Source organism: Ammodytes marinus, assembly GCF_949987685.1.
Source record: "Ammodytes marinus genome assembly, chromosome: 3".
NCBI classification, from domain to species: Eukaryota; Metazoa; Chordata; class Actinopteri; order Uranoscopiformes; family Ammodytidae; genus Ammodytes; species Ammodytes marinus.
Window position 1 is genome coordinate 9,113,658 of NC_137232.1, and position 26,671 is coordinate 9,140,328.

Here is a 26,671-nt window from a genome sequence, read left to right on the forward strand (position 1 = left end):
GTAACTGGCAAGATTCTGTTAATAAATGGACAGTGTATCTCACTAGACCATAGGCCTTTTATATGGAAGAGGGAAAAATCTTTCTCTGATTAAGCTGCGTACGTCTCATGCACACACACAGCTCAGTGTATGATGTACATTAAGGCCAAAAAGCTTGATCATTCATCTGTGTTGCTTTACCTCTGTGGGGACTGTGGTGACCTGCCTCCCCAATCTGTTTCTGTTCATGTGTATGTATGCCACGTTTATGTTCTACAGTGTGTATGTGTGTGTACATATTTGTGTGTGTGTGTGTGTGTGTTTGTAAACAGGAAGCGAGAGGACGCATACAGTCAGGACACAGAGCCATGGGATTTCCCACAGTGACAGAACGGCTCAGCTGAACGAGGCTTCCCGCGAGTGGGCGGTGTGTGTGTGTGTGTGTGTATGTGTGTATGTGTGTCTGTGTACGCGCGTTTCCTTTCACATGGGTGGGCTCATTTGTGGTGTGTGCGTGTGAACACTCAGGACAGCTGATAAACAGCATGAGAACAATAGAGAGTTTAATTATCACAGTGGAATTCATTCATAGATGTTGCTACCACCTAGACGTTTAGGTTAAAGGCTTTAAGCAAATGGTGTGATATGATACAATTTTGCAGAAGGAATGTAATGAATCAAAATACGTCATATCCATCAAAGTGGACCAAAGTGACTATCTCTCATTTAAAAGGCCAATATGAGTGTGGCGTGTCAGCTGGAGTGTGTGGGACATGTGTCAGGGCAGTTGGTGGTATGAGGGCCTGTTGTTACATGTGTTGCGTTAGTCTGTGCAGAGCATGCAAAACAAATGAAGGTTCACCAGTTGTCTGACAATGCAGGGACGGGCTCAGAGCATCCGGAATAAGCCGCCACCCCCACTGTCAAGACAACTGGCCCTGGCAACTGCTCACTAGTTTTTTTTTCCTTAGTTTTTGTAACATTTAAACGTTTGCGAAAGGGTCTAATTTTTCTTCTGATGATTATAAATGACCTGTAACAGCAAACGAGACCATCAGCGAAATATTGCTAGTTTTTACATAGTTATTATTAAGGCTTTTGCACAGGTCCAATTTTGACAAAACTTATTTATGCCAGACGAGAAAAGCCTGTGTCTATGAACTACACTTAATCAAAGTTTACTTTGCTTCACCATCGTATACTTAATATCACCACACTGTAAACAATTGCTGTAAATTTACAGCAGGATTTCAACAGCATTTACCTGTTATTTATAAAAACAGCATTTAACTGTTAAAATAAAAGGCAGTCTGTTAAATTACAGTCCTTTGCTGTTATTTTACGGAACGGTAATGTTTTTCAAAAATACTGAACTTTCCTGTTAATTTACCATCAAACTTGGAAGGGACAACTTGACATGAGCTGCCTGCACATGTGAAGCTTATACAGTTTTCTTCATTAATCCTCATCCATCCACATCTTAACTAATAAGTGTTGTTTATTTTATATCCTCTGGTTAAGTTTAACCAAGTTAGTCTTACTTTACTGAAGAGTTGTGTTTACTCAGTAGTAGAATTAAGGAAACGGATTGCCTTAGATAAATCAAGTAAGCACAACAAAGTGTATTGTAGAGACGCCCCCTTTCCCACAATGACTTGCACTGGACTAAACGTTTGTTATGTTGCTATTTGCACCCTCAGTAAAGGGGATGTTTCATTCCATTACCTCACTATGCATTTTGTTTAAATAAAACATTTCTGTGTGAACTAACTGTTATTTTTGGTTATAACAAACGGTTTGTGGAAATCTTAAACAAGATCCCTAGTTCAACTCAGGAGACAATTTACAATAGAAATTAATCATTCCATTGAACTTAATATATTGTAAAAAGTGTCTTGAAGTAACAAACAGAAGCTGCTCTCTGTGTTTAGCATTTGAACAAATAGGGGACATAGTAAATTTACATATGGAATGAAACACATCTGCCCAATGAAATATAACATCCCCTTCGCTCACGGTGCAAACAACATAACAAACATTTAGTCCAGGTTCATCCCTTTTTTCATTAACAGTATAATCCTGTCAATTTTAGTGACAGTCAAATAATGTTAATTTAACAGTAAGAAAATGGCAACCCTGCTGCCAGTTGATTACTGTTTTTACTGAAAAAACAGGTTCATACAGTTTTCTTCATTAACAGCATAATCCTGTCAATTTTATTGACAGTCATATAATGTTAATTTAACAGTAAGAAAATGGCAACCCTGCTGCCAGTTGATTAATGTTTTTTACAGGGAAATTTCTTACAGTGCATGATTCATCTGACACAAATAAATACATTTACCTCATAGCGATGTATCTGCGGTCTCTTTCCATTGATGTATTTACTCGCTTCCTATACAAATGCAGGCACGCGCCTGGGCGTTGGTGTTGTGAAAACACTACCGCTTATGTCCAAAGGTGCCGCTAGAATCAACAAAAAATACTCAAAACTCCTCGTAGCTACTTTATCACAGCAGTTTAACTGTAAATGTGAGTGTATAAATCTCTCACAAAATGATGGAGAAGTCCTTTTACAGTTGTCAGCCTCTACTTTTAGTGCCATATACTGTATATCACTTTCATTTCAGTTTTATATGCTCATCATGTGAGAGAACTGCTGCATCTTAACAGCTGCTACATGAGGCAGGAGACAGGGCGTGAAATGTGGCTGGCCTTACAAGCCTCACTGGGGCCCCAAGCACAATTCAATTTCACCCCATCAACCTGCTGCATTACACGGTCAAATACTGCAGCACTACTCTTCTGTGAAGGGACTTTATTGGTACTATCAATCAGGACAGATGCTAGAAACATGTCTAGAGGAGGATATGGAGACTCTAACCTACGTAAAAAGTTTTTTTTTTTGCTTTATATAATGGATGAATATATTATCAATATAATGATAAGAATACACCTTATCTATATCAAATCAAGTACACATTGCTTTAAAGGAACAAACTTAAATAAAACAATTTGAAATGAGATGGAATACCAGATAAAAGCATTAAATAAAGAAGAAATACTGCAGAAGAAATAGACAATAAAATATGCATAACACAAAATGATCAAATATATATTATGGAATATATAATTTTAGTATATAAACCATTTTGTCAATATTACATTTTATTCCAACGTGGTTTAGAAAAATTTGATGAAACACCATCCAATGTCCACCAGTGTTAGTTTACTAAAATCCTTCAATGTAAAAACATTTTATTTATGTTTTGTTTTAGTTTTTTTATGGCATGGAATAATATTGCAAGATTATTACTGACTGACTTAAATTACATCAATTGAGCACATTTATCTAACTGTACACAGCTCCTTTTGGAGACACAAAAGGCTTTTGACAATTTTCTTCAGTCCCAACACTTCTTAACACACTTTGATGTGTGTGAAATAGATGGAGTTCCCCTCTTTAGGTCAGATTCAGTAAATTAATGTCTGCCAGTAGCTTTACATTTAATACCAAACCAAAATGCACTAGTATAAATTATTTTTACTGTAGATTTCTGACCGTTTTATTCCTACGGCCTTTATGACACACATCCTTCATTCAAAGAGTGACAACAAATGTCAGTTTATTTCTTAAACGTCACCTATTACATCAAAACCCAAATTACAATTTTGAACCTGATAATGAGCATGATATGTGACCTTTAAGTTGAATTTGGAACATTTTGGGGGTAAGGACTAAGTGCTGTGGAAAATCAATGACTAAAGATGTGGGCAGTAAAGGTAAGCCCAGGTCGCTTGTGTTGATAGGAAGTGATTTATTTTCTCATTGAACAACAGTGAGTCATGGTACTCCGTGATGGCAACAAAGCCCCACTGCATAATAGATGCAGGATGTCTGAGTCAATTATTCATGGGAAATAATATTTCATATAAAAGTGGATTCATTATTCAAGCTGCTTAAATATCCAACAAAAGAGATTTTCTTCAAACACTTTGTTTGTTTGACCAGCAGAACACACATCACAAAACTAACAAATTAAACTTACTAATTATACGAAAATTAGGAAAGCTAATAGTTGAATGTGAGAAGCTTTGCAGCAGCATTAATTCAATATTTTTTTCTCACAAATTCTATTTATTAACTATCCAATCAATTATTATTTGCAGATTAATATCGACTTTTAATCATCATTTAGTTTAGCAATACAAAGGAAGCAATAACGTTTGTTAATAATAATACCGATTTGTATTGTTTTATATAAAAAAATAAACAGAGGTCCGTTAACTGTGCAATGCAGTATTTTGTTCCACAACATCAGGTAAATAGTTAGTAGCAGTCATATACAGTAGCTTACAGCAAGGTAATCCTTCATAGCAAACATGCATTTTCGCATAATGAGCTATTGTTTCAATGCAAACCAATGGAAACTATTGTATACCACATGGATATTTTATGTTGATAATATTTAATAAGGGGGGTCGTTTTACCCAAAGCAGTACACTCTCTAACCACTTTACACATACAGTATATAATTTGGCTTTCAGTCTTAAGCCTATACCATTGTCTACATTAATGTGTCTTGTACCTGTCTCTGTATTTAATTTAATATGAGTGTGTGTTCTTCAGACCATCCATAATATCCCCTTTAGTTTTAGTTAAACATAATGTGTTATATGATGTAGGGGCCTGAGCAGCGCTATGTTGCGTGGGCGTTTTGTGTGTTTCTCTTCCTGTCTGTGTGAGTCGAGCAGTTACCAGAGGATCTCTCTACGGTTGGAAAAACTTGCTTTCACATCTCTGTGGGCGAGAAAGAGCAAGTGTTTTGTTGTGTTTTTTTTTCTCGCAACGAATGCCTTTGTGATGACAGATATGTGTTAATTATATGAAAACACTGCTTGGAGGTACTTCATGTCACAATATACATCTTTACAAATTGTGGATTAATATGAAGCAGAAGTCACTTTTCAGACAGAAAAATGTTTGCAAAGAGTGCACGTACTCTTTCAAAAAAAGAAGAGTTTGAACAGGTACATAGTTAGGGCGCCCGAGGGGAAACAACCTCACGGTGAAGCTGAGCAAAAGCAGTGCAGCTCTCAACAGCCTGTGTTTAGTTTGATGTTTTTACTATATTTTCAAGGCTGTTGCGGAAGGGTCTTCATCGGGGGACCTTTTCCTACAAAGAGCTTTTATTCAGCCAGCTCTCAGCCCACACTGTTCTGTCCGCTCACAGGTGGACAATGACATCCGCTAAGAGTTTTTCTTTGGACTGTGAGGCAGTGAAACAGCTGTGTGGAGAAGTGCTTTTATTAAGGGGACACAGGGAGTGGTAACCACCAGAATTGCTTAAAGGCTCTTTAAAATGCTTTGTCATGCAAACACAAATATTTACAGTGTATTTATTAGAAGTTAAAACTTACATGTTTAAACAACTAGGAACTCCCCCTTGATCAATTCAAAGTAAGCATTTTATTTGCTGGCAATAGTTCATTATTTATTGTTTTATCCCCAAGAAGACGTTGACATCAGAGCTAACATAATTTTCTTTGATGCCTTATGTTACTAGAGTTGGTTCTATAATTTCTGGACATAATTTGTAGCTACATATAGTAAAAGTAGAGTTTTCTTTGGAAAACCCATTTTGACCACCAGTAAAATATGTAGCAATTTCAAGCTAGCAGGAGAAGACACTTAGCCTACTACTTAGCTGAACTGGTGGCTTTTCTAAATCATACTGTTGAAATATGTCAGCTATTTCAAGTGACCTTCCAGTGCCTTTCCAAGACTCAGCTTCTGTGCAACACAGGCTTCATGAGATAAAGACATGATGGTTCCGAGGGTATTTCTTTTGACGGCTTGATTTTATGCTGAGACTGCTTGAAGCTTCCGACTTATGCTCAGCGGCATAGAACACTGAGCAGAGCGTGGAGGGCTGAAAGCGTGTGCAGAGATGCACTGTCATCATGAAGACTGAGGGAGTGGTGAGTGAGGAGCTGGCCTTTGAGGCTTTGGTGAGGCATGCTCGGTTCCCAGCAGACCTGACTGATCTCTCCCTGCTTTAATCACTAGACCTCAGGCACAGGCTGCTCCTCTCACCGTCAGCTTTCCGAACAAGTTGTTTTCATGATTTCAAACTGAAATGAGTTTGCTCCCAAAAAGTTTTCCTCACTGCGTTTACATGGGATCCTTCTGGAGTCCCCACTGGCCTGTAATTGACATGCTTGACTCATCGTAGGGCTCGCCTTTTGAAACAACAACCCACAGCTATGGAAACCCTGAGAGGCAACAGCAGAAACTAGAATCGTGGGTTGTCATTGGGGAATCCACTTACTTATGTTTTTAGTCGTTTTTTTTCTGTGGTTATTTTAGGCATGATTCAGAAGCAGGTACAAAGAAAGTAACTTCAAATGTAGGTACCAACTACCTCTGTTTGTTTACAGATATGCTTGTTGGCTTCTATATTAGGTATTCCCTACACAACACTGCAGCTAGGAACGAAAAGTCCTCCACAGGAAGTCAGAAATAACCCCATTAAACACGTGAAGCAAAGGTCATTCTGTTACAATGCATCATGTCACAAACACAAGCGGTTCTGTTCCGAAATCATTACAAATAGATTGAAATTCATGCAAAATGATTTAATAGTCAGTAACATCTTTCCAAAAACATAGTTCCAGAAAACATTGAAAATCACTCAATCATTCACTCCTCGTCATTGGCTTTTCTTGGGTTGGGTTGTGGGGCAATAGTTCCAGTGTGGAGATATATTTAATCTCTCCAGCTAGTCCTGGGTCTTCCCCGAGGTCTCCTTCCACCTTGATGTGCCTAAAACACCAGCGCCCAGTGTCCTCCTTCCCAGATGCCCGAAACCACCTCAACTGGCTCTTTTCTACGCAAAGGAATAGTGGATCTGCCATGAGTTCCTCACAAATGACTGAGCTTCTCACCCTATCTCTTAAGGGAGAAACCAGCCACCCTCCTGAGAAAACCCATTTCAATTGACAAAACTTAAAGCTTTAAGAAAAACATCAGTAGCTAGTTAAGAACCACAGAATGTATTACAGTTATTGTGCCTTCCATCCTGAGATGATTGTTTATATAGTTAGTTACGTAATACCACACATCCCTTGGTGTTAAGGTTATGTCTCATTTAGATTCAGTTGACGGTTACACCACATTTAGCAGCAATAAGTGCAAGTGAACCTCTAAAAGAAGTACTTGCTCAGTCCCACAGAGTGTTGTGGAGGAATGTTTGGCTCAGTCCACGATATACTGTAAATCCACTTCAGCCCAGTGACATTTGTTTGCTTCCAAGCAAGAGTTGCTTGTACAAGCTGTGGAACTTGGACTTTGCTGTTCCAAAACTGTGAAAACTTTCTTGTTTTTAAGCCATTCGGATGTATAATCCCTGGTTTGTTTTGGATTGTTGTCATGCTGCATGGCGGGATGTTGCTTCAGCTTTAGCCTATCAACTAAATGGCTGATTCTGCAGGACTCTCTTCAGAGATTCAAAGTCACACAGGTCTCGATGCAGCGAAGCATCTGCAAACAGAGACACCGCTGCCACCACATGCGAGGGTCTTACCATGGAATGCAGTGTTTGCTTTTTCACCCGCCATAGAAGGGGACGTGCCAGCCACACATACCCAGCCAGTTGTGACTCATCTGTTCATTGAGCATCGTCTCAGAAGTCCTGAGAATCAAGTGTTTTTCACACATATAAATCTCATCTGTACCTTCTGCTTTTGAACATCATGTGTGTAACCTGGTAAAGCCTCGGACCCTTGTGCATGAGGAATGAATTATTAGTATGAATGCTCATTGCTGTGTCCATCTCCATCGTTTCACCTACATCTCAAAGTAAGCCCTCAACCATAACTTCAAATATGACTAAAAATATTTCTCAGAAATTATTAACCAATGAATGTAGTTCATCAAATGTTACAGCTGTCTAAAAACCAAGAAACTATTGACTGATCGCTGAGCCCCGCCAGCCTTTCTCCTGTCAAGCTTTCCATTTCTCGCACAGCAGCACACAAGATCTGTTCTTAACAATGATAGTGGTGCATTTACTATTCTTATTTCTCAGGGTTTTCTTGTTCCTTGAGTAAAACGTTGTTGTTTCCAGTTGTATTGTTTTAAATAAAAGGGTCTTAAAAGTTGGGCTTAGTGTTTTAGGGAACATCTTTGTGAAGTGAAGCTTCAGTTCAATAGCTATTGTATTGAGGTATAGCGCACCACAAATGTAATGTTCTGTTTGGTGAACATGACTGTGACACACATCGGAGGGGATGAATTTGTAAAAACCACTGACACGACAGTTTAAAACCCTGGGACAAACATTCTGCAAGCCTTTGTGATTTGCTTATTTAATTGATTTGAATCAAATAATAACATTGGCAGCTCACATTAGAGCAAACACTGCTTAATCCTCTCCTCAAACTTTTGCTCTTTGTGTAAAATAAAATACACCACTCTCAAAATACTAAATGCAGAGCTTTCACTACCGCTCTATGCACTCCATTGTTCATCAATGAGAACCGATGGTTTTCGGTCAAAGGCCATTTGGGTTCTACAAATCAGATACTGAGAGCGCATTCAAATGTATTCACTTGAAAATGTTGCAGATTTATACCGACATTTCATATCTCAATATCAATTTTAGTGCAGTCCATGTTCTGTTGACCTGTACATTTGTCATGACAACCAAGGAACCAGGAGAATTGGTCTGCTTTTCTTACAGTTCTGACTGACTAACCAAAGCACTGCGGTCATAATGGAATATTTTTGAGGTCAAACTCAGTGATGCTTGTCTATGATACATAGCATCTACATAATGGAATAATTTGATGTTTAGGACTGGGAGTGATACATAATTCAAGCAAGTGTGGACGTGTGAATGTATGGTTATCTGTATTTGATATTCCTACACAAACTCAAATGGCTTTTGAGTAAGAGACACTCCTGGATTAACATGGTGACGGATTGCATGTCAGTCAGATGTATCATAGGAGCCACTTCTCCTTTCCAATTATTTCTCGTGGTTGTGAAAGCCCGATGGGGTTTCAGTCAGATATCATTATTAGGGCTAAATGTTACCCAGGTGCTAGCTGGTGTGCAGCCTAGCTTCCCTTTTATCGTCTCCATATCTAGCTTCATATATACTGTTTGTTGGTGTGTGGGTGTGTGTTGAAGTGGTTAAAGGCCCTTCCTTAAACAGCTTCTCTCAGCCGCTGCTTATCGCTCTCTCTTCCTTCTTTCTGATTCTCTCTCTCTCTCTTTCTCTCTCTCTCTCTCTCTCTCTCTCTCTCTCTCTCTCTCTCTCTCTCTCTCTCTCTCTCTCTCTCTCTCTCTCTCTCTCTCTCTCTCTCTCTCTCTCTCTCTCTCACACACACACACAGACACACACACACACACACACATACACATTATGAAATTGTATGTAGGTCTACACCTGTGGGAGACAGCAGCTTCATAAAAACCATCAGCTGCTGCTAGCACACCACCAGCAAGGCTCAATCTGATGTCTGTCGCCGACTGTCTGTCTGCTGTGGTCAGAAGAACGTCTGCTTACTGAGCTCACTGTGGTCGTGGAGCTCAGTTGCTTAGAAAAGTGTGGGTGTTTTTTTTTTCTTTCTTGGTCGTTTGTCTTTTGTACACACGGGACCAGTTTTACATTGACCTTACGAGTATTACATCTTACACTACATGAGGGGGTTTTCTGTGTACGGTTTTAGTATCCCGTGAAGGTCTCAATCATTTCTCAGAGGATGTTCCAACCCGAGCATAATGAATACCAATCACTTGTTGTTACAGTTTTTTTCGATTGCTAAACCACAGTGGGCACAACTGGAACGACAAGTGCACAACTCTAACAACAGTATGCAGTGCAGCGGTTCATTCGGACCAAACTCTAGCTCGTTTTTCATTGATTAAACACAATTTTCAAAACTCTACACACTTATCTCATGGCTTAACCACAGCCTGCACAACAATGTGGATTTCCAGCCCTTTTTTTCAAACACTAACACACTACTGCCACAACTGTAAACCACACATTCAAAACAGAATGAATGCCTAGTGCATTTCAAACATTGCAGATTGCAATTTCAACTGAAACACTAAGAAGGTGTCTTGTTTTAGACTTGTTAGTGAACATATACAGTATAAAGAGAAAACTCAAAAATATATATTTTTTTGTAAATGGACCAATGAAGACAGGTTGTTGGAGGGAGAAGAGTGGCAGTGAGAGTGTGGATGTGTGGAGGAAGACAGAGCTGTAATGTCTGATGAAATACAGTAAGGGCTACACTGATAGACCCTGTTGTGAATCATGGTCTCTCATTGAGAGAGGCAGGGTTGAGAGTGCAACCCAATCTGCAAAAATCAAAAATTGCATCTGTAATACGAATTTTCCAGCAAACAAACAGTTTAGAGTTGCATCCTTACAGTAAATGACAACATTACAGGATAGATTTCTGTATTACAATTATAGAATATTTACACAGATAAATACTACATTTGGAAATGTTTTCAATAAAAAAAACAGAATATGTATCTAATGAAGCAAACTTCTGATTTTCATTTATTTTTGTTTTCCTAAAAAAACTGGTATGTTATAAAATAAACAGTTTCATGTGAAAGAATTTCACCCTTTCATCAAAGAAAATATTACGTAATTTGTGTGAAATAACTCAAATTATTCAAACTGTAAAGATTAAAAGTTTGTAATTTATGTATTGGGGTTTGATGCTAGTGTTTGTACTCTGAGCATATTCTGAGTGACAGTGTGTGTTATCTCAGTGAGGACAATTCATAGTGTTTGCTGCACTGAGCCTATTTTGCAGGTGAAGTGAACTGTTCAGCTCCAGTGACTGTTAGTAGTGCAGACTGTAGTTAGAGTTTTGCACATTGAGCCACACTGTGGTTTAGCGATCGAAAAAAACTGTAAATCTCTGATTTAGTAAGGCTTGCTTGTGTGTGTGTGTGTGTGTGTGTACTTTTTTTAGAAATAATCAGAAGTTCCTCGTAGCTACCGGTACTTATATTGTAAGGAAGTTTTATGATATCACACTATAACACAATGAACAAACATATAAAGGAAACTCTTAACACTTTACAGAAATAAAAGTATTGAGAAGAAATATATAGGGGAAGGTGGGGTGATTTGTGCAACTTTTTACTCAAAGTGATTTTAAAGTCAGGCCTTGACAGTTATGTCTCCAACTCAAATATGTACATATATTTCAGGATGTTGTGCATCCCTGGCAATAAAAACTTTGGATCTGGAATAAACTGTTTAAGAAATATAGCTTTCGGAAAAAAAGTTGTCTTGTCGCACAAATCACCCCACGTAGTGGGGTGATTTGTGCGTCATTGTGTCACAATGACAAAGTCACCATCATCATCTTTCTGGCCATCTGAACTCTCATCAGTGGTGTCGTTAAGTGGAATTGAGATGTCACCCTCTTCTGAGCTACTGTAGACAATCACTTTCTTTTGGTGACCAGCGTATACAGCCATGCCACTGGCACAACTCTCAGAAATGTACTTTGCACTAGTTGCTCCGTGCTTGTGGAACCAACTGCCACCTGACAAATGTGATTCCCCCTACATTTCTGCCTTTAAATCAAGGCTCAAAACCCATATGTACACCCTGGTGTTTCCTCCCCATTAACCTCTGCACTACTTACTTACCTCTGCACTACTATCTGTGTTTATGTGGATGTATGGGCTTTACGTCTTTTATTTTGGTTATTGTTATTTTACCTTCATTGTTTACCTACTGAATGCACTATGTACAGCACTTTGGACAGTGCAAACTGTCATAAATGTGCTTTTATAAATACATTTTACTTACTTACTTACTTATAACTCACCCAGGCCCTTGCGCACAAATCACCCCATCCCCAGAATTTTGGATAATAGGCATGATGCAGCAATTTAGGGTTGACATTGTGCTAACTATATAGACTCAAAGTGTAGCATACCAAAGCACTAAAACATGTGTCAAATGTTTTCAAACGTGTCTATAATTGTTCAGACACAATAATCAAAAAACCTTGATCATGGAAATTTTACTTTGAAAGGCAAAACACAGTTTTTTGAGCTTAAATGTGCTTATATCTTATTCCTTGTGTCTCCCTTCTTTACAGGATGAGTCAAATGGATGGCTCTTCTTAAATATGTGGTCACATTTCCAATTTCTTCCACGGTTTTCTAGAAACAAGGGGTTTTGCAACTTCCAAAATGCACAAATCACCCCACCTTCCCCTATATATAGTGTGAGATTTTTATTGAAGTTTCACTTTTAAATCAAGTCCAATCGTTGTTTTGTTTTTTGAGTTTTTTTTGTGGGAGGAAACCGGAGCACCCGGAGTAAACCCACGCAGACACGGTGGAACATGCAAAGTCCTGACACACAGAAACTTTGCTTCTGTATGTGAGGACTAAACACTGAAGCTTTGTGCTGCCCTGTGGACTGATATGGTCAGCTTGTGGTTGTTATAAGGCTGTTTCTGTGTATTCTTACGCCTGCTGCTTATATTTGCGGCGGTTTCTAGGCGTGATAGCCTTCTTGAAACGCCTCCAAAGAGTAGGCTTCTCCAGCTCTTCTCCGAACTCCTGTGTTGCTGCTTTTTCGGCCTCTTCTTGTGGTTTCCTGTGGAGGGTTAGGGGGTCAGGGGTTAGGGTTTGGGTTGGGGCCATTTTCAGTGAATCTTCGGAGCCCTGAGTAGGCTTTAGGGCCTCTTCTGCGGGTGTGTTGCGCTCTTTAAGCGGATTGTCGACCACTGGTGCTTGCTGGTCCTCCACTGGTGACGTATCGGCGTCTTGCATTTCGGCGTCTTCCTTTAAAGAACCTTGTGTTTCCTTAGGGGCTTTTGGTCTTGGTTTAAGAGGACATTGTGGTGTCTTTTCTTCCACGACTTGTACTGTTTTTTCTGCGGCTTCAATTCCATTATCTATTGGTTCTTTAGGGGCCTCTTGCGTTTGTTTAAAGGGCCCTTGTGTGGTCTGTTGTGCCACTTCTTCTTTTTCAGTATCTTGCTCTGGCGCCTGGAACTCCTTGTTTGATTTCTGGGCCTCTTGCTTTTCGACCTCTTTCGATGAAACCTGGACCTCCTCTGTTTTCTCTTGGATCGTCTCTTGAGCATCGGAGTCTTTGATCCCTCCAGTGTTTTTCTCCGTCAGATGGGACTCACACATGTGGAGCTCTATTGCTTCCACATCCTTCTCCTCTTTTGGCCGATTGGTCTTTGGGGTTTCTTGCTCTTGTGTCTCTTCTTTTAGGCCGGGGGACTCTTGTGTTGTTCCCTCTGCCTGTGGGCCATCCTGGGCCTCCTGAAGTGGATTCTCTGCCTCTTCCGAGGTTTTCAGGACTTCCATTTTTGATTTAGCGGCTTCAGGATTTTCAACCTTAAGTGTGGGCGCGCCTGCCTTCGTCAAAGGCTCTTGGATGGACACTTGTGGTGGAAGTGGCTCTTGCGCCTCTTGGTTTTCGGGACTTTGTGTCTGCAGCTGGACGTCCTCTGAAGCATCTGCGTTTGTGATGCCTCCACAGTTTCTTGTCATCTGGGACTGTGGGGCGGCTTTTATATCGAGCTCACACATTTGGAGCTTAAATTTGTCCACCTTTTCCTCCAAAGCCTTACTCAGCTTGGTTAAGTCTAGGTGTTGGTAGAAGACCTTTCTTAAGGTCCTCTTCTGACGGACCTTAAGCTTCTCCACCTCTTTCATGAGGGCTTGGTTTTCCCCTCTTAACTCCTGAATCAGCTTCATATCTTTGATTGCCGCTTTCTTAAACAGCTGCTGTAGTTGCTCCAGTGCTGTTTCAGTGCTCTCAGGCACCTGCACAGCATTCTGAGGCAAAATGATGGACTTTGAAAGGCTCATATTTGTGAGTCCCATTCTGAGCTCTTGGACCTCCGTCTCAAGTTCTAGCCTCATCTTTTTCTCCTCCTTCAGCCTTCTCCCAACCACCTCTAAGTTGGACCTTTCGATGGAGATCTCTTCCCTGGCCGCCACCCGCATTTGGATTTCCTCTTGAAGCCTTGAAGTAGTTTTTCGCAGGCGCTTCGTAAGGCGTTTGAAAGAGCGCTCCATGTCCACAGCCTGCGCATGTTGGTAAGCAACCTCTTCCAGATTTCGGACATCCACAATCTGTTGGTGGATGTCCCCAGGCTGCCCCACCTCTTGCACGGGGGTCTTGCATTCTGGCTGGCTGGGAATCACCTGGTCCTCATTATCACTGTTGCTGCCACTGTTGCCTTCTTGCAGTAGGCCTTGGTAGCACAGATCTTTCCAATTGTCTTCTGGAGGTCCCATCTCCAGTTCAACCATCAGGGCCCAGCTCATGGCACCTGATGGGGATGTCTCCTCCGTTGAATTGATCTTCTCTTCCATCGTTGTTTTGAGTTTTAAAGTTAAAGTTCTAAAGTGTGTTCGGTACTTGAGGTCCCTGGAACAATGTGCTTGTCTCAGTTCCTGTCGGTTCTGAAGTGACTGAGTCCTTGGTAAGTTCTTGCAACAGTAAACATTCTAAATGCCTTTGATGTCTGTGTGACATCATGCGATATATTTCTAACATCATGCGTGACATCATTCTACCTCCTAGAGTTCCATTCCGTTTTTTTCAGTTTTTTGTTGTTGCCAACATTCTATTGTTTTGGTTAATTCCTTTGATCTAATGGAAGCCACAACCTGTTATCTAAATGTGAACAAAATGGCCACCACATCATCAGCATTCAAAACATTGAATCAATCAGTCCCTTACTGATGAAATGGCGCAGCATCTATATAGCAATGCGCTATGAGGACGTTTACCTTAGGGCAGCTGTGATTTAAAGTGACTCTTGCAGATTTGAAAAGTGTCATGTATAAAAAAAAATTTATTAAAAAAGTATAAAAGTGACAAGTAGGGACATTTTTCCACAAAAAAAATCAGTGCTTTTTACATTCAATATTTCTACCGCGTCTGCAAATTGTCATGCCCTTAAATTGTAAATTTTTAATTTCTTAGTTTACTGTATATGGCACATATGAATCCTGATTTGAGGATTAGGGGTCACACACACACACATGCACACGCACGCACACACACACACACACACACACACACACACACACACACACACACACACACACACACACACACACACACACACATTTTTTTACAGTATATTTGAAGAAATTTAACTTTCATGCCCTATTAGATTTGGGGGTCAGAGTAGTATGATGCAAGCATTTTAGGAGCTTACTTTAAAGACCTTTAATAATCAAACCCGAATACATTGTCAGCATGCATGCAGTCAAGATTACAAACATATATGTGCCAACACTGGAGTTACATCTAATGGCGTGCTGAGGAGGCTGCACGCTAGATGAAAAAGTACATTAGCATCTACAAGCTCTTATCTCGTGAGTTGCAGCTAATTAGAATGTGTGGCTGTAATATGAATAATCTGATCCGCCGTTCCTTCTTGCTTATCAGCCTTTGCCTCCAGGTGTTGCTGAGGTAAGGGGACAGGATATGGGCAAAGCACGGCAAAAATCACTGCAATCTCTGTTTCTTCCCTTTAAACCAGCCTGTAATCTAGGTTAATGCATCCCAGAAAATGACAAAATGTGTAAATCGCCATGACAAAATGAAAAAGTTGAAATCTCTTCAGTATAAGCTGCTGCAACTGTGTTTGCAAAATTGGGCCTAAAATATCTTTGAGGAGAGACACTGCAGGTGAACACGGTAACATTCTTAACTTCTAGAAATTTTAGAAATGTTTGAATAAATATGCAAATTTGGCAATATCTAATTGTTGGACAAAGCCAGAGTTAAAATCTTTATTACATTCTTACAACATATTATTGTCCAAAGTTTTTACAGAACAGATTTTATTTAAAAAAAGATATATATATTTCTTAAAAACGCATTTTGTCATGTTTTTAAGATAAACATGTATCATAAATCAGATTAACAACGTATGAAAACAAATCCTTCTATAATGACCTTCATTCTAGTGCTAAGAATGAATATGGAAAGTTTAGTAAATTGAGATTTGCGGTTCAGAGTATTTGAAAATACCTTACGTTGAGATAATGGCCTTAAATATGGTTGTATAGGAGAAATATACAGACGGAAAACAGACATACGTTTGTGAAAAATACTGCGCTTGGCTTTCTGAGCTATCTTTTAAGCCGTTCAGCCAGAGGAAGCAGATAGTGAACACGTAATCGGCAGAACATCTTAACATGCACTGTGAGGTTCTTGTCTGAAGGCATCACTTTGAATACATTTTTTATAGGTTAATGAGAGTCCTTAGTTATGGCTAAGAGAAGTTCCTTGTTAAGAGGAATCTATGTTAATGTCCTCCTACACATGCTATGTATCATCTTCCACTCTGCTTTGGAACTGACACTTCTTCTGACTCCATATTGTTCTGTTAGCCAGTAACCTGTGCTTTACTCATACTTTGTTTCCTCAGTTGCTGCTGGTAAATGTGTCATAAAATGTACAACTATACTGCTACATACACTCTGACCTTTCCGACTCAAAAGATGGGAGTGGAAAGAATACCTTGAAATGGTACTACTATGTTTCACTGGAAAACAAAACTACGTGACTATAGAATGTGATCATTGGTGGGACAAACGTTGTGACAGTGGCCAAGAGGAAAAGGCTGTAATTGTCGCTGCATCAACCAATGACTTGTCTGCCAGAGTTACGACAGCGTTAACATGTTGCAAAATTTCGTGGCAACTCACCAGAGAATTTCACTTGGGGCAGAAATGTGTGTGTCAGTATAGTAGGTTAACCAAGCGATATCATCATGCCTTAAGACACGGCAACATTTGTGCACTGACTCGAGCATAGCATGTTAGAAGGATGTTGATTTTGAAATGTAATACAACATTTTGTATGAAAGCTAATTAAAAATCTAATTATTAAAATGCCCATTTCTACTGTATATTTATGTTACTTACTTACTTACTGCCCTTTATGCCTATAGTGGCATGTAGGGCATCAACAAAGGATCTCCACTCCTGTCTGTTTTGGGCGAGCTTTTGGCTAGAACTCCAGGTCTGCTTCATGGCTTTCAGTTCTTTCTCCACTGTTCCACGCCAGGTCTCTTTGGATCGTCCATCTCTTTCGAGTGCCTTCAGGTGTCCAGTGTAGGGCGGTTCTTGTAATGTAATCCTGTTCTTTTCGCATGATGTGTCCAATCCATCTCCACCGCCTTCTTGTAATAATGGTCTCTATACTTTCTTGGTTTGTCCGAGCAAGTAATTGCTGGCTGTATATTTATGTAGTATTATTTATTTAGCATCACAAAGTGAATAGATATACTGTATATTGCATTAGTGTTGGGCGGTAATACCTTATTATTTAAATAAAATATTAATAACCGTCATAGAAAAAAGGTGCTGAGTAATATCTGCATTTTTAAAGCGATGAGAGATGTCCTGTAAATTGTCGAGGCCTAATTTGTCAAATAAAGAACCTGTCAAAATACACTTGACAGTGAAATTATAAGCAGTGAGTTGGTTCGTTTCCTTTGCTTGGAACGTAGGTTTTATTGAGTTACATTGTGATGTGTTCAAGTGCTGTTCAATAAAAACAAGTACCTATTTGGCGAGGAACTTCATGGTGATTAGTTCAATGTAATCTTGTAGTGTAAGGCCAGACACTAAAACGAATAGGCTATGGTTGAGGTAGAAATAAGCATCAACCTGACGGTAATACCGTGTAACGTGGGAGGTTTAAAGGTATCAAAAATGTGATACAGCCCAACTCTACAGTAGATGACATAGAAAAGCTTCTATCTCTATTTTAGCAGTGACAGAGAATGTCTTTACTTCCACCACTGCTGAATGCGGTCTACTCTAAGCTCTAACTAGTGAGAGAAAACACAGCATTTCCATTTGTAACTGTAATATTTTTTCCTTCTCTCCGAGTTAGCAGCTGCCGAACTTCTGTTTAAATATTCACTTCACCCAGTCCAAAAAAAAAAAAAAATTGCTGAATAATTCAGTAGATTTCCTTTCCCAATGCCATTGTCTGTGTACCCAACTTTAAAAACTTTTCCATAATATTCCCTTTCCCTTTTCAAGCCCCCGCTCGCGTCTCTTAGCTGTTTACAGAGTCAGACTTTCCACATAGGTGTGGGTCGAGAACACAGTGGTCCTTTTGATTTGCCATCTGCTGCCAGTAAACTCCAGAGGATCCAAAAGTTACTGAAGAGAGAACACCATCAATGTGTTCCTCTGCTGCTTAACTCATTTCGACACACCAGTCTCTGGGTTTCTCATTGCCGCACTAGCTAGTAGTTACACACTCACTGCTACTGCGCACATTTCACAGTACGGATGAGTAACTTGAACGTTGAACATTGCTAGTTGACTTTTAGAATAAAACTCATGATATTTTCTTTTCTCTGTTGTGTTCATTCACAGACTTAAAGCTCTGGTGTCAACAGGAGGTCGGAGTGTACAAGCAGCATGTGATTGGTAAGTTCAGAACTACAAATGTGAATACAGTAGTACATTCACATACTGTACACATAAGACAAGTCAGGGGAAAGGTGTGTGATACTGCCCCCTGCTGTAGGAGGGTGTTAGGTAGGCCCACTTTTACATTCTTCTGATATTTTATTTATTCATGATTTTGCTGATTTATTTATTTAGGACAGCCCTCTCACTTTCTCCTTTGAAAAAACAATGCGAATCTCACCGACAACAACTTAGAACGCCATGAATTCAGTTTCTCCCAAGAGATTGATTCTCAGAATCACTATCTACAATAGCCTATTTCTGACTTGTAAAATCACAGAAATTCACCAATGACTTACTATGTCAGAAATGGGGCCCCCAGTCATATGTTTTCTGCTCTCTGTCCCTCCTCCAGGCTGTTTTCCCATGTGGACGACCCGTTCCTGGACGACCCTCTGCCCAGGGAGTTTGTCCTGTACCTCCGGCCCAGCGGCCCCCTACAGAACCAGCTCTCTCACTTCTGGCAGCAGAGCCGGGTCACCTGCGGCAAGAACAAAGCCCACAACATCTTCCCCCACATCACACTCTGCCAGTTCTTCATGGTGCGTCAGCGTCTAGCGGAAAGTCTATGGTTAAAAGTGGATTCAGCAGCTAGCTATTCGGATGGACGCTGGTTGACAAAATCAGTTATAGTCAAAATCGCTGAATATCTTCTCATGATTCAATGATACCTGTCCGTTATTTGTGTGTGGTGGAGAAAAAAAATCAGGTTTTAATACAAAGCATAGGCTCTGTAAACTGTTATGTTAACAGAGGGTATGTAGACAAAAGGGGGGCCCATCATAGCTAGCAAGTAACTTGCCAGTTCACAGGGCCTAGGCTGTGTATTAACACTGGATTTTTTTTTCAGCGCACACCAGTACATATATAGGTAGCGGATCGTGAGGACATAAACACTGATTTTGAAAACAAGCAAGCTCCAAAATCACTGACTCCACCTTTGGTCTCGTTTGGAGAAGGCAGATGTGTCTGCAACTACATATTAAGTGATGCTGCGATAATGCAGAGAGAGATGTCTCGTTAGCTCTATTTTCACATAATAAATGCAATGGAACATGAAGAAAACCAAAATGACGGAGGACATGAATGGTCGACATGGGCCTGAGCTAATTTATCATCTTTGACCTCCTTTGCACAAAGAAATGAAAAACACAACTAAAATGTTTTAGCCATTACACCAGCAGAAATAAACAGCAATGTGACACTATTCCATGTTTGAACAGCTATTAACTCCACATCCTCCTTCCTTCCTTTCCACCCAGTGTGCAGACCACAAAGCAGAGGCTCTGTGCGAGGCCCTGCAGGCCAGTGTCCAGGCGTGGCGCGGTCGCTTCCCCAGCCCTCTGCCTCTGGAGCTCTACACGTCCTCCAACTTCATCGGCCTGTTTGTGGAGGAGACCATTGCAGACGTACTCAAGCAGTTTGCTGCCGACTTCGCTGCCGAGGCCGTCAGGAAGGCAGGTACGGAGGCAGACCCTGTTCACCATGTAATGTATATGTAATGACCACTGGTGTTGTGCCATATTAAAGGTGCAGTATGCAGTTCATGGGGAGGGGGGATTTGTTTACATTTGCAGAGCCTTCAGTTAGTTTACAATACATATTTATTCTCCATGTAGTTTTTAGTATTGAATAAGTCTATTATAATAATCGAAACAAAATCATTTTGAGACCCCTTGGAACCTAACGTAAGAATAGAATATGCTGTAAACAACAACAGTGAAACCTTTAAGCACTCCTGCCGTAAAAAAGCACCACTCGTCTCGCATTTGAAGATGGCCGCCTTAAAACGACAATCAAACTGCAGTTATTATTACCCACAGGTCAGAATGGCATTATTTGATAGCCGTGTTGTCTTCCATAATGTTTGTAAATTATTTATGATGTAATTCTGCTTCGTTTACTCATGTTAAAATATCAACTGATACTTAACATTGCATACTACATTGCATACTACATATTAGGATCAAACGGGTCTATGTTGAAATGTCCACTACGGTTTGCCATTAACCACTATGAAAGTGTGACATCAATGAAACTAACTCCATTTATGAGCATCGGTCCTATAACTATACCCTTTAAAAGTATTAGATGCTAGGATGAACACAAACAGTTTTTATTTATTTTTTTGGAATAGAAGACAATTCACCGCAGGGGTGTTTAATCTGGCACAACACCGGCTTTCTCTTCCAAGCAGTGGCGTGAAATGATTGGTCAGGATGGGCGGTCGCCTTGGGTTATTAAAGCCCTCACTCAAAGTTAGTCACTGCTGCAGCTTTTTATAAACACAGGCCAACAGCAAGACTGGCGGCCAACACAGTATTTCAGGCCGCTAAGTGCCACATCAGATTAGAGCCGGGGTGTTAGCGCTAATTCTCTGTCACATTTCTGTTTTATGGTAGAGAGACGGGTCAGAGCGGGCCATCAAAATCGGATGTCGAGTGAAGTCGCTTTTTAACTTCAGTTTTCATCAGTGATATCTGATGCTTTTTGCAGTCTAACCCTTACCGCAACTTCCTGATCGGAATGTCTTTTTATTTCTGTCAAGATACAAACATTATTTATTTATTTTTTTTACTTTCATATGGTGAATTGTTGATGTGAAGCACTTCGATGTATCTAGAGTACGTTTGGGCATCTAAAAATATCAGCAGTATTCGTTTAATTACCGCCATGAAAAAATGTGCTGTGTAATGTGTGCATGTTTGTAATAAATGCCTTAAGAGTGTGGGACTGTGTTCAGCAGCAGCAGCAGCACCAATGTCTGTGTTTGAAGATTCAAGATGCTATAAAAGTCATGACAGAGCTCCTGTAAATGATGGAGGCCTAATTAGTCAAATAAAGAACCTGTCAAAAAAGGACCAAGCTATTTGAACAAAGTGCTCATACTCTCTATGTGTCACATGACAGCCTCTTCTCAGAAGGGATCATTAGAAAGAAAAGATGACCAATGCAAACCAGTTGGTCCCCAAAAGATGACACTGTTGCTTCAATGTGTATAGCATGTTGAATATTAGAATGCAGTTTCAAATACTTTATAAGTCAATTACAAGCAGTGATTTTGTTTATTACTTCTATTTGGAATGTAGGGTTGTATTGAATTACATTTTGACGTGTTCAAGCGCTGTTCGGTAAACATTTGTATTTGGTGAATGTTTCTTCATCGTGATGAGTTCAATGTAATTTTGTGAAATGTAATGTTATGCCAGAAACTAAACGAATGGGCTACAGTTTAAGAATAAATTGGTATTACTCCACGGTAATCACGTGTAACGTGGGAGAATTTAGTGAAGGTCAAAAAATCGGATACCACATAAGCAAAAAATAAATAAAAAATCTAAACTTTCCACTGCAGATGTCCATGTGGAGCCCCATAAGAAGCAGCTCCATGTGACACTGGCTTACAACTTCCCCACCAATCACCTTGCGTCCCTGGAGAAACTGGCCAAGGGCATCGAGGTCAAGCTGGGCTGTGATTGGCTGGCTGTACTGTTCTCCCGGGACATTCGTTTCGCCAGCCATGAGGTAGCTAATATTCATACTAGGGAATGCATGTTTTGAGGTCACACACAATATCTATTAAGGTAAGCCCTCACAGCAGCACACTGAAACACTGTCTATAAATACCTGTGCAGACACTGCGGGTGATGTACCCCTACGTGCCTCAGAATGAGGACGAGCTGGAGCTGGTCCCTGGTGACTTTGTCTTCATGTCTCCGGTGGATCAGAGCAGCACCAGTGAGGGCTGGGTGTACGGGACCTCGCTGGCCTCTGGGCTGTCCGGCCTGCTGCCTGAGAACTACGTCAGCCTGGCCGATGAGTCAGACACCTGGGTCTTCCATGGGTGAGATTACCTTAGTGTGGATAGTCCTAGATTGAGTCCTAATACCTTTGGCAACTGCCCCTAGCTTGGCAGCTCTAATTCTGCTCTACACATACAACGTCTAAATGTTTGCCATTTAGTTAGTTGTCTTCACCATTGATTTTTTAAATAAATAAATAAAATAAAATTACATCATTGTATCTGTACATGCCAAAGCCCTTCCCTTCTACAGTATATCCCTGCTTTTTCCACATACATCTGCAAAAGAAAATAAATTGGCACCCATTTTATGTCAAAGAAATACTGGAAATACCACCATTATAAAAATTGTTTGACAACAGATATGTTGTCTAAAGTCAAACATTTCCACCTCCCTTGGAATAAAGTTTCAAACATGACAAAGCTGTGTAGTTAATGCAAGCAGTGACACATCTTTGTTATGACTTAATCTTGTCCTTCATACCTTTCTTGCCCACCACAGCTCCCATTCATTCTTCAGCTGTGGGCCGAGTGACAGGAAGGACAGAGGGCTGCTGGACAGCCGACGCCCTGACACCACCAGCCCTGGAGACACACCTTCCCTCAGTCTTATCTGTCATCCAATGCAGGTACACTTGTGTTTTTATATTTAACACATATTCTATTATCCTTTCAGTATACTAATCTACTGAGCCTTTTGGTAGGACAAACTGATGGCTTGTGTCCCCAGCAGGTCCTGCGGATCAGTGGGAGTCACTCTCGGCAGCCCAAGAGGACGCTGTTTGTCTGTCGGCACGGTGAGAGGATGGACGTGGTCTTTGGCAAACACTGGCTCTCCCTCTGCTCCGACAGTAAAGGTGAGAAGACAAGAGGCTTACCTACACACAACTAGCGCCTGGCCGTTTTACTCCTCAGCCAGGCATACAGTTGAACTGAAAATACAGTCTAGGCGATGCTTTAAAGAAGGAAAAGCTCATAAGAAGCTACAATATGGTACAAGGTCACTGCAACCTCACAATATGTAAGCTCGCAGTAACCATTGACCTTTGACCTCCAAAATGTGATTAGTTTATCCTCGAGTCCAAGTGTGAGTTTGTACCAAATCCTTCAAAGCATTCTTGAGATATTGTGTTGATGAGGGATGAGGTCACAGTGACCTTTGACCTCCAAAATCTAATCAGTTCTTTCTGGAGTCAGAATAGACATTTGTGCAACGTTTGAAGATAATCCCTCAAAGCGTTCTTGAGATATCAGACTCACAAGAATGGGACAGACAGAAAGACAGACGCACGTACATATCTAGGATATAGGACGGACAGACAACCAGAAGACATAATGCCTCCGGCCTTCAGCTTTCACCAGAGTGCAGACATAAAAAAAACATTCAGCCCTTTACATTAGAGAATGTGTCTTTGCTGTTGTTGTTGTGCAGGTCGATACGTGCGTTCCAATCTGAACATGCCTCCCAGTCTGCCTCTGTGGGGTGGACAGAGAGACTACGACATGGATGCTCCCATCACTGTGTTTGGATCCACACAGGCTCGACTAGTGGGTACGGAGTGAATTAATTAACATAAGTTATTAACCTGTGGAGAAGGGGTAGGATTAAATAAGTTAATACCTCTTCCTACTCCTTTTCAGGCATGTCAATGTATCTAATATTTATAATAATTCTTTTGATTTTCTTCTTTGTGAACTATTTATTATTTAACACTTTTTGTGCTTTTTTTTAATTCTTTTGAATTGCCTGAAATAAATGTTCATTCATATTAATTAATTCAAATGTATTTATTAATTCATGTATGATGCACTACACATGGTGCCGTGCCGTTGCTTTTATTTATGACGTGTGTGTGTGTGTGTGTGCTCAACATGTGCTCTTCCAGGTGAGGCCCTGTTAGAGAGCAACACAGTCATAGACTTTGTGTACTGCTCTCCCTCCCTACGCTGTGTTCAGACTGCACAGAACATCCTCAAAGGTAAGAAGACAGTCAGTTCTGATCTTTTATTATTATTTTTTCAAGTTTAGCTAATTATATAAATTATATTTAAATCATAATGTAGTGTGTTGGGGAATGTAATGGAGTTCTCACAGGGATCCAATTGTTAAACAGGTCTGCAGCAGGATGGTAAACTGAAGGTAAGAGTGGAACCGGGGCTGTTTGAATGGACCAAGTGGGTTTCTGGGCCCTCGCTGCCTGCATGGATACCTCCCTCTGACCTGGCCGCAGCACACTTCAGTGTGGACACAACGTACAGGTGATGTAAACAACTCTAGAGCGAAAAAACACACCTTGTGCACCTACTTACGTGTAATGTGAGTCATTAGTCATGTGACGTCTGTGTATTTGTCCCCTTGTCTGGCTACTTTTTTCAAAATGTTTTCCTTCTGAAGACACCTATCTTGTAGACTATTAACAGCCTGTGAAATAACCACAGCACTTGAATGGAACAGGCGGAAGCGACTTTGGAGATGACATCCAGACAGGAATACTTTTGTTTGGTACACTAGAATAGCAGGGTCACTCTGGCCATGTTGGTTTGATACAGACTTATCCATGCCTGACGAGCGCCATTTGACCCAAATGTTGCATTCATAATTCACTGAGCTACATAACAGTGTGTGCCGCGCAGTAAATGGTAAATGGACTTGACTTATAAAGCGCTTTTTAGCTGATTTTCCCAGCAATATGCAGCTAGTTGCTACATATTGGGCATTTATTGTGGTAACATTTAGTCTGTTTGCCTCTCTGGTGTATAGAAACACATCAGCACAACAATCTACAATGTAAGATAAAGTCCTTGAACCGCTGCTAGACCTCCTCCTACACACCTGCCTACACAAATCACTGTTTGGAACGATGTATGTTTGCATTTGCCGAATCCACCTTTGTACATATGGGTATCAATATTCTGTATAGTGTACAGTTAACATGCACTAGCAGCAGCCTTACGTTTTATTCTTTATTCTAATTCCTTATTCTTATTTTATTTATTTTATTTTTCAAATCTTTAAAAAAAAAAAATTTTAATTAGATTTATTTTCTCTCTTGCTTGAACACAAGGAGATTTAGATCTACAGTATGTTGTCCTGTGTTGCTTTGCACTAGGTTGGGCCGGGGTGGAATGTTGAACTGTTGCCTGGGGGAAAATGGATAAAAATTATAATAATAACTGCGATATAGTTTTTAAACGTTGCTTTCTTATACTCTGTTTCTGTCTCCACATATAGACCTCTGATCCCAGTCAGCAAGCTCACTGTGTCCGAACCCTACGAGACATACATGAGCCGGAGCTTCCAAGTCACCAAAGATATCCTGTCAGACTGCAAAAACACTGGTAAGAGATACTCCACTGAGCTCCTGGTGTGTGTAGGTGGTTGACTTTAACTGTATTGTTTTACATATGCTCATGTGTTTTTGGTCCTGTGCTGATGCCGCGTCCTGCCTGGGTTTCCACTCTTGCGTAGGAAACAACGTGCTGATTGTAGCCCACGCGTCTTCCTTAGAGGCCTGCACACGCCAGCTGCAGGGCCGCGGCCCACAGAGCGCCAAGGACTTCATCCAAGTCGTCCGAAAGGTCTGTTCACTGCAATATCTTTAGCTGATATCTAGTCCATCCCCCCTTTTTATACAGCCCACGTTCATATGTGTCCATCACTACTTCCATCTGGTTCCTCCCTCTGTTCTCTCACAATGCCCCTGGAGGCTGGATGTGCAAAATGTGGGCGTATATACTAAACCATGAATAAGTAGAAGTAGAAAAAACAGGTCAAACACAAGTTGTTCAAAAAGTTCCAAGAAGTCTGACTGGTAGACTGAAATCCAAAAATGAAAGTTGCTTTTAGAGGAATCTTTTTAGCGCAAAATAAAACATGTTTGGATACTGAAGCATGATAGAAATATAATTTTGCATTCCCACATTGTAGGAAAAAGGAGCAGTTTGAGCTCAGTCTAAATTAAAGCGGCAACGAGTAACTTTTAAATATCTTTTAAACAGCCTCATGTTTCCTCTCATAATCATAAATTACCTTTAACAGCAAACAAGTCCATCAGTGCAAAGAAAGACGTTTTTATATAGTTTTTATTACTGCATTTGATCTGGTCGTACACCCAGTCCGATTTTCGGTTCACGCGTGCATGCTCTATGGTCACATATCCGCATTGGTCGCAGATTTCAGTGTGGCGCAGGAACGCGATTTGAGAAGCCTATGGCTCCAGGTGAGGGAAGGGGATAGGGAGACCAGATCCCAATTCACCAGATGTGGGACAAAGACTACGTTTGTGCGGGACAAAGTGCCGTTTTCTTTAGCAAAATAAACTCGTGTCACCACCAGTAATGCCAGA

The 26,671-nt window shown here is 40.5% G+C and overlaps 1 protein-coding gene across 2 annotated transcripts in view; it reads left to right on the forward strand.

The window, feature by feature from the left end:
* ubash3bb (ubiquitin associated and SH3 domain containing Bb) overlaps positions 1-26,671 on the forward strand; it is a gene marked incomplete at its 5' end in the record, with an annotated part of 54,855 nt that overhangs the window by 23,808 nt on the left and 4,376 nt on the right. The window contains 12 exons of one of the 2 annotated variants that reach the window (XM_080025165.1): positions 18,428-18,481; positions 18,879-19,065; positions 19,786-19,984; positions 21,879-22,048; positions 22,159-22,367; positions 22,828-22,954; positions 23,056-23,182; positions 23,758-23,877; positions 24,212-24,304; positions 24,440-24,584; positions 25,558-25,664; positions 25,795-25,904. In XM_080025165.1, coding sequence (XP_079881291.1) covers positions 18,428-18,481; positions 18,879-19,065; positions 19,786-19,984; positions 21,879-22,048; positions 22,159-22,367; positions 22,828-22,954; positions 23,056-23,182; positions 23,758-23,877; positions 24,212-24,304; positions 24,440-24,584; positions 25,558-25,664; positions 25,795-25,904 — 1,648 coding nt within the window. The remainder of the gene's footprint in view (positions 1-18,427; positions 18,482-18,878; positions 19,066-19,785; positions 19,985-21,878; positions 22,049-22,158; positions 22,368-22,827; positions 22,955-23,055; positions 23,183-23,757; positions 23,878-24,211; positions 24,305-24,439; positions 24,585-25,557; positions 25,665-25,794; positions 25,905-26,671) is intronic. The other variant, XM_080025164.1, reaches the window with a different exon arrangement.